Source organism: Catharus ustulatus, chromosome 6 (assembly GCF_009819885.2).
Source record: "Catharus ustulatus isolate bCatUst1 chromosome 6, bCatUst1.pri.v2, whole genome shotgun sequence".
Taxonomy (NCBI): domain Eukaryota; kingdom Metazoa; phylum Chordata; class Aves; order Passeriformes; family Turdidae; genus Catharus; species Catharus ustulatus.
The window spans coordinates 6,437,302-6,446,262 of NC_046226.1; the positions used below are offsets into that span (position 1 = coordinate 6,437,302).

An 8,961-nucleotide genomic window follows, 5' to 3' on the forward strand; every position below is an offset into this window, starting at 1 on the left:
CCTAGGCAGAGGGGGTGGAGGGGCTGCTTGAAAAAGAACAGTCCCCAAAACTATCCAGATGTAGCTCTAGGAGAGGTTCAGCATGGTGAATAAAGCGCACTCTTTCTCCTTCCCCTCCCTCTCCAGACATAGCGAGTAAACTCCTAGGGCAGTCGATGGATGAGAGCGGACTCCCCCAACTCACGAGTTACGACTGCGAAGTAAACGCTCCCATACAAGGCAACAGAAACCTGCTACAGGGGGAAGAACTGCTCAGAGCTCTGGATCAAGTTAACTGAGCTTTCACAAAACTTGCTCCTTTTTTGGACACTGGTGAATCATCACCTAAAGCAGTCTATTTATATTTTCTATATCTGATTTTAGAAGCCTGGCTACAGTACTGCACTAATTCAGTTAGTTCAGTTTTGATCCCCTTTCTACTTATTTTGACAGTCTTTTTAATATGTTCTTTATGTAACAATAACTCAAACTCTAGTGCATTTTTATAATTCTTTGGTACATATACTTTTAAGTCCATTACATTTAAAACACATTTGCAATAGCAGCTTTGAAATATGCACCTGATTTAAAGAAAAAAAAAATATTTATTTTTTGGCTGGGGAGTTGGTCACCAAAACTTATCATTAGTAAAATGTCAACACAGGAAAAACTGGCAATACTTCCATCCTGCTTTTCATAGGTAGTTGGAAGATTTGTGCTCTCTTACTCTTTATGTTCAAGTAAGTTTTTTATGTTAATAGTTTTTATAAGAAACAACAATGCTTTGCAGCGGTGCATTGTAGCCACAATCGCACAATATATTTTCTTAAAAAAATACCAGCAGTTCCTCATGCAATATATTCTGCATTTATAAAAATTAGTTTTTAAGAAAAAATCTTTTGTTTGCCTCTGAAAACATGTTTAAACCTGGATTATGTCATTATTTTAGTCACATTGTAATATAAATTGTTCTTAAATGCTGTCTTATGCTTTTGACTTCAGTGGGTGTGGTTAGTCAAAGGAAAGGCTTTATCTGGAAAGGGCTAGCAGCATTTTCTTTTGATACGTTCTCAATTTAGAGAAAGTTTGATGTTCTTAAAGTAGTCACTTTGCCAGCTTAAAAAAAAAAAAATCCCTGCCTGTAGTTGTTGAAGTTAATGCTAATATTGTGTATGATCTTAAATCTAAATGTTCAGCTTACCCTGTGTGGTATAGGTGATATTTCAAGCAGATTGTAAAACATCTTGCATTGTTAGCAAACTTTTATCTAGTACATCATTGAGTTGCTCAATATTTTGATGTTTTGGTTTTATGCACCTTGTTGCTATTAACATCCATATGTTTTCATGTAGATTTCAATAACTTGAATATATTTAGAAGCCTTTTTATTTAGAAATATATAGTTGTCACAAACATCTTATTTTCCTATATGTACTGTACAAAACCTTCATTCACTCATTCTTTTTGCTCTTTGTGGTTGGATCTAACACTAACTGTATTGTTTTCTTACATCAATAAACTATATGTGGACCAGGCCCCTTTGGGGAGTGTGTTATCTGAGAGAAATGAGATAATTTATATTTTTGTTAGTGGTTATTGTTCATCCGTGTTCCCTTTTTAACTTAGAGTTGATTGGAAATCACTGCTTCCTTATTTTGATTGTGACATCTCTGCATTAATTATTTGAGCCTGTTCAGTACTGAAGTCTCCCAGACAGTGTTGTACTACCACTCGCCAAAGACGTTCCACTTCTCAACCTGTAATCACACCAGTGAGCAAACCTGCAGCATTTTTGTTCTGCTTTAGAGCAGAAAGAATTCATCTTTATGAACAGCTTCAAGGCTTGTCTCTGGAAGCTTTATCAAGGTAACACAGGAAAGCAGGAAAAGGTAAAATTCATAGGAGTGATTGATCTGAGATGGATTTCTATCACAAAACTCCATGATGAAAAAATTGAGCTGGTACTTGATGAAACTTGTTCCGCATTTTTGCGCTATTGACCCAGTGACTTTCCTTATTTTACTGTCATAAAACACAGTGCTACTGGTAACCCTGTGTTGTGTAAATATGGTCAAGATATTCTGTGCATTCTCCAAACTATTTTTAAAAAACTTATCTCAATATATGTAATCAATTGTTGAGTGTCACAGGAGTTACTTTGGTTTTATGTTGTAAACTTTTTGGTTTCATTGCACTGTTTTGAAATCAATGTCCTAGTACATAACTGTAACCTGTTCTCTGAAATTACTGTTTCACTGAAAGGAGCACTTTCCAAACTGCCACAAGTCTATGAAACTTAAAGGACACTATTAACAAAAAATAAGGCACTGGCAGCAGAAAATAGTTGCACACTAATAAAAGTTTTGACAGAAGTTGCACAGAGAGGCAAAGGTATGTTGGGGCAGTCAGCTGCAGCTGAAGCTTCAGGCAGAGAACATTTTCACTAGTAGTGAACATTTTTAATGCATTTTTAATGGCTAAAAGCAGCAGAGCTCCTCCCTGCCTGCTGTGTCTGGGCTGGCATTCTTTCTATGGCATTTCTTTCTGTCAGCAGTTAGGAGGTTTAAATAGTGAAGTTGGGTTAAGCCCCTGCTGTTCAGGACATCTCTCCTGCTTTAGTTCTGCATGGATTGATGTGGTGCTTCTGTGAGAGTCTTGCAGGCAGGTGAAAAGTGCAGCTGGGTTCTACTTTAGGACAGCCCCACCAAGCTTTGGGCTGGCCTAGGGTGGGGTTATCCCTTTGCACTCCCAAGAGCCAGGTCACAGGTGTTCTGCTGCTCTCTTGGCCGTGTTTTGGAGGAGCCTGACCTGTTTGGTTCTGTCAGATCCTCTTCAGTGTACTAAGAGGCAGGAAGTTTTCAGACTAAAATCTGTGTTAAAAAGAGAAGGAAAACTGAAGTGACCCATAGGATTTATGGTCATGAGCCTGCTGAAGTCAGAGAATGCCTTGGGTTGGAAGGGACTTTAAAGATCATCTTGTTCCCACAGCCCTGTCATGGGCAGGGACCCATTCCATGAGATCAGGTTGCTCAGAGCCCCATCCATGTGTCCCTGATCATCTCTGATCTTAGTGACAGCAGCTGGAGATTTAACTGAGCCATGTTTCATCTAAAAATCTCAATTCTAGCACTTTTTACTATGCATTGTAACAACATTTACTATGCATAGCAATAATATTTTGATTACTGTGATGAACTGCAATTGCTGTATTGGTTTACTGTAGGGGAAAAATAACCTAACAACCCTTTCCAAGCCTCCTGCAGACACTGAACAAGGTACAGAGAAGGAACAGTAATGGCTCTGGCATTTGTAAGAGCTTTGCTAAATGCAGATGCCAGTTTGCAAAACCTAGAAATACACCTTTCAGTTGCTTTTTTAAAAATTTGGGGTTTTTTCCATGTTAAACTTTTTTTTTGTCTGCTTAGACTCCAGGAACACAAAGTCTGATTCTACAGCTAATTTGGAGTACAAGCTTCTGGAGTAAATAACTTACTAAGTGTTTTCTTAGTGATTTTGCACACTTTCTGTGCCGACTTGCTGCCTTTCTAAAATGTTGAGGCACCATATTGGAAATGATGAGGAAATTAATGACTGTGAGGGTGATTAGACATTGGCACAGGTTTCCCAGAGCAGCTGTGGATAACTTATCCCTGGAAGTGTCCAAGGCCAGGTTTGGATGGGGCTTGGAGCAACCTGGGATAGTGAAAGGTGTTCCTGCCCATGGCAGAGTGTTGGAACAAGGTGGGTTTTAGGGTCCCTTCCCTCCCAAATAATTCTGTGATTTATTCTTTGTTGTAAAGAAGAAACTGTGGGTCAACACAGTATTTTCTCCTGTAGGTAGAACGTGCTAATTATGTGAAAATTGTAAACTGAGGAGAATTGTAAAGTTATCTTCCAGGTTTTCCTGACTACAGGAATAGTCAAGCCATACCTTGTTCAAGGCACAGTACAATTATTATTTTTGCATACAGATTTTAATTGATGTTTTAATAATCAACAGTGATGATTCTGTTAAAGGGTAAAGGATTTTTTTAAACTAGTATTTAGGATTACATAATTCCTTCCTTTACCTGTAAGTAGTTAAAATTAACTACAGCTGTAAGTCCCCAGAAATCACTTAAATGGGCTGTGCAGTAACTTGAGTGTAAGATGCTGAGTAAATAAAGGTAGCCTGGAGTCCAAAGTGCATCTTGCTAAAGTACATCTTCCTCCCACCTAGTGAGACTGGCTTGGACTTTGGTGATCTTTGGGTTAATAGAAACAATTTACCTGAGAAGCAAAAGATAATAATGTCTGTGTAGACACATTAAACTCTCCCAAAGTAATCACTGGATTAAAGAATTGTAGATTAGGGCCCAAATGAACCATCTAAACATAACACTGATGTGGGTTTTAAAGCTTAGTTTGGATGAAATTATCAGCTCTGCTTTCAATGAAGTGCAAATGTTGGGTCAAGTAATTCTGATAAATACAGGTTAAACTATTGCATATTTTATAGTAATGTTTCATAGTAATGTTTCATTACTTAAAGAGCTGTTTAATTAAGCAGCTAAGCACTGGTGGCTAAAGGCAGGATCTGTTGGCAAATGTTCTCCCCTGTTCCACTGCCCAGTGACCCTTTCCCGACAGTGCAGTGGGATCTGGGAGCATCCTGCTCTGTCAGCCAGGCTGGACAGGCCCCAGGTCACCCCTCTGTGCCCTTGCCACTGCTGCCCTGCTCCTGGCCAGGGCACACATCTCACTCCAATGTCACTGCACTTAGGCACAGTACTCACACTGCGAGTGTCCAGCATGAAAAGAAACGCCTCACAGGCCACAAGGACTTTGTAGGATTCTATTTTCATAGGAATTCCACACAAGTTGGGTATCCAGCTTTCATTAAAAATACCATGATGACTTAACTCTTGGAAAAGCTCCATTCTGGAGGACTGTGATTTTTTGATCCAAATTCTAGGAATTAATTGTCATTTTCCTTTTGCTTCCCTGTTTACCTTGAGCAAGTTACCAAAAAGTTAAAAGAGTTTGCTGCTGGATTTATACAGTACAGTAGATTTTGTGAATAATAGCAGTATTCTCTCATGAAGAAGTGGTATATTTTAATGGAATTCTTTTTTGGAACCAACGTATTGCAATTGATATTTCTCTTGAAACATTTTGACGTACTTGTGACTGTATTTCTTTTTGATTGTGTAACAGTATAAAATTCAATAAAAGAGAGGGTTTGTTTCTAATTTGTGACATTTGTGATCTTTCTGTCTATCCTCTTTCCCTATTGTAAAAGGTGGAGATTACTTTAAAGTGAACTAAAGCCCTGTGCAGAGTAACAAACTCCTTGCAGGTTTGAGATTTTACTGCCTGCTGTCAGAAACATGGGCATCAAGTTTATATAAATATATAATGTTTATATATCAGCTGAATCCTATTCACATGTGGTTATCCCACCTGAGTTAAGCAGATCACAGGCATGAACAAAAGAGATCAAACATGCAATTTAACAAGTCAGATTTGAGGATGGTGTAGGTTTTCCTGGAGGAAGCCAAAGAGAGAGCAACAGCTACAGAGCCAGAGGGACAGAGGACATTTATGGAGCCTCTGATTAATCACAGCAGGAAAGCCCTTAGTGACAAAACACAAACTCCACATTTGAATCCACGCTCACGTCTCCAGGTGATTTCAGTTGCTGTCGTTGCACACAAGAACTTGTGACCTGCTGTCCTGTTAAATCAATGCCACTTTTCCCCTGCACAGCTTAAAAAGCTTCTGCAACATTTGTGCTTGTTGGGAAGTCTGAAAGCAGGAGGCTTGTGCCAGTAGAGTATCATCCTGTTACTAACAGCAGGTTTGTACATAATGAAGGTGAAAAAAGCTATGAAATAAAATATATTCATGATTTATTTTCATGCAATTCCATGAAAACATTATTTCTTTTCATGTTTTCAACTAGAACATGTGTTCTAATGCAATCATATAAGGTATTAAAAAAAGACTTGTTTTGTGCCATATGCACCTGGAGTACCCCATTATTTACATCAGTGCAGGATAAATGGCTTTTGAACTGCAATTTATAAACTAGGAATTAATAGAGCAAGTAGTATTTCATCCTTTTGTTTAGCAGTTGAATATGAAGAAGATACAGTAACCAACACACTCTTCCTCACATCATTATTTTCTTTTTTTAGTTTGAAGGTATTAATTGTACTAAAATGTACTAATAAACAATCCGAAGAAGCACTGAAAACACAGTTGATGAAGAAGAGTATTAATTAGTCTAAAAATTGCTACTGTAATAAATTGTATATACCACATCAGGGGAATTGTACAGAGAGACCCTGTTACTTGGTTTTATTCTTCTGCATTTTGATTCTTTATGTGGTACCCACACTTCCTGCAAGGGAAGACTTAGGGCACGTTCACATGGGCACAACAGCTTCATCCTCACCACATCTTGCATCATGCAGCCCCATCTGCCTTAGGAAAAAAATAATCATTCCATATAGTGTTCCTTGAAACATCATCTCTAAGAAATCACCCCACTCACTGTAGGCTTAAAATACAAAAGTCAAAAAACACACTCTGAGCTTTACAAATTAAGCATCACTCCAGGGCCAGGCTCCTCTGCTCCTACTGAATTAAGGGATGACTCCTATAATGAAGCAGGGCTTGGCTTGAGCTGTATGCAGGCGTGAACTCACTCCATGATGTGTCAGTTTTGACTTACTTGTGCTTTGAATCCATAAATCTATTGCAGGGGGAGTACATGTTATCTGTTTTCCTAACCCTGTTGCCATTCTGTTCCAAAATCAGTGCAATCAGTTGAAGGGGTCACATACTGGATGAACTGCCCTACGTCTCTAAACGTGAATCCAAATGATAGATGAAAGTGTCTTTTCAGGAAAACGAAAAAAATGCAGAGCAAACCCTGGCAGGTGCAGCTCTCCTGCAAACCCTGTACAGTTCATATGCAACAGCTCTGCAAATATCTCTGCTCCTACAGTCAACAACATTGGCAACCAGTGGTGCTCACAGGCAACTGCTGCTCAGCTGATGGCAAATTACAGGATCCTAATAAAGGCTGCTAAAGGTTGCATTCCAGCAATCTTTTGGGAAATACAATAAATACGGAAAGAAGCTTGCATGCCCGGAGCACTGTGGGAGCTCCCGACATTGTAGGAGCAGACAGCTTAATGCGCCTCGTTGTAAGGAGCGACCTTTGGATCAGTGGGTTGATGCCAATGGTGAACTGGAGAACATCACGGTACCGTAGCCAGCAGAATTCAACACTCATTTGGCAGTGCATGATCATTTGAGAAAGCGAAATGGGAAGTTTTTACCGGGGCGTTGGGAAAACGCCTACAGATTTATAGATCCCAAAGGCACCACGCAAGGCTCCATCCCAAGCCCATACTTTCCCCCCACGCTGTTTGTCACCCGTTAAGGCTGTCCCTGCCAGGGGGGATGTGGCAGCTGCCGAGCTCGCAGCCCGTGGGTGCACAGACACCCGGGAGCGCTCCAGGAGCAGGTGCCGCTGTCCAGCGGCACTGCCACAATCCGCAGCCAAGCCCCGACCGCAGCGGCGATCACCGCAACAGCGCCTTGAAACCCGAGCCCCGTCCCTAAAGCCTCTGGGGGGCCCCGCCCGGGCACCAGACGCGGCTTACCTGGCCACTGCCCGTCCCCGGGCCGAGCGGTGCCGGCCGGCGCTGCCGTGGGTCCGCACTCACCGCGGCGCGGGGCTCTCCGGGGCCGGCGCTGGTCCCGGCAGCCGCCTCGGTGCCCGCTCGCCCCGGTCTGTGCGTGCGCGAGGGAGCGCGGGCAGGGGAGCCCCCGCTGCCGGCGAGGCCGCACCCACCCACCCTACGTGCGGCTCGGCAGCCGCGGCCCCCTCCACACCCGCCCCGCTGCCCCGGCCGCCTACGTGTGGCCGTGCATGCGGGGAGCGGCGGCACGGCACGGTGTGACACGGCAGGGCAGCCAAGGGCACGGCACGGCATCCCGCCGCTCGGGGGGGCGGCTGCCGGCTGAGCGCTGCGTGCCGCGCTCGCCCAGGCGGGATCGGGGCTGCCGCAGCCCTCGGGGCTTTGGGACAGCCGGGGCGGCAGCGGGAGCGGCGCGGGGTCCGGCAATGACCCCGCACCGGAGCGGGGCGGCCCCGCGGGGGAAGCGCTGCCCCCGAGCCCGTCGGGTCACGGCCCCCGAGCTCGCTGCCGGGGGCGCTGCGGGGCCTGGGGCGGGGAGTGCGGGGCCCCGGGAACTTCGGGGATCTCCTGCCCGAGCGGACCCCGCTCATCCCCGCGGCACCAGCCAGCGATGCGCTGCTCGGAGAGGCGTTCTGCCCGCGCACCGGGCTCGCCCTCCTCGGCGGAGCCGAGCCGCGCGCAGGCGCCGCGGGGCTGTGGCGGGGCGGGCGCGCATGCGCGGGGCGGGCGCGGGCCCGGCGGGATGAGCGCCGTGCCGGGGCTCAAGGAGGACTGCGAGGAGCTGCTCGGCGCCTTCCAGCGGGCAGACACCGTCCGCTTCGAGCGCTTCGCCGAGCTGTGGCGGGAGCGCCGCTTCCACAGCGTCTTCCAGTGAGTGAGGCAGGCAGGGGATGGCTCCTGTGCGGCGCTCAGGCCCCGCCGCGCTGCCCTCACCGGGCCCGCAGCCGCCGCTGCTCCGCCTGGCCCGGGCAGGGCCGGCCCGAGGGATTGCGGGGGAGCCGAGAGCCCCTCAGGGCCGGCCGGGGACAGGGGCTCTAAAGAGAGGGGAGCACCGGGCCCTCTGTGATGGTGGAAAAGATTTTTAAATTCAGTGTATTTCGCGCATGTGAAAAATAAAGTTCACTCGTTAGAATTTTTGTGAGTTCAATCAGGGACAATATTTAGTGTTGGGATGTTATCTTCCAAAACCACACCATTAGCTTTAAGCAATGTTCTTTTATACTTTTTCTTACATGAGTTAATGGATATTTACATATTGATACATTTTAGTGAGTTTAGATGTTGT

At 44.8% G+C, this 8,961-nt stretch overlaps 1 protein-coding gene across 2 annotated transcripts in view; it reads left to right on the forward strand.

Moving 5' to 3' along the window:
* Nucleotides 1–5,210, forward strand: part of HIF1A (hypoxia inducible factor 1 subunit alpha) — a 33,893-nt gene extending 28,683 nt beyond the window's left edge. For both annotated transcript variants that reach the window (XM_033061458.1, XM_033061459.2), the window contains exon 15: nucleotides 127–5,210. In XM_033061458.1, the coding sequence (XP_032917349.1) occupies nucleotides 127–278 (152 nt within the window). In that variant the 3' untranslated portion in view covers nucleotides 279–5,210. The remainder of the gene's footprint in view (nucleotides 1–126) is intronic.
* Nucleotides 5,211–8,961: the final 3,751 nt, after the last annotated feature.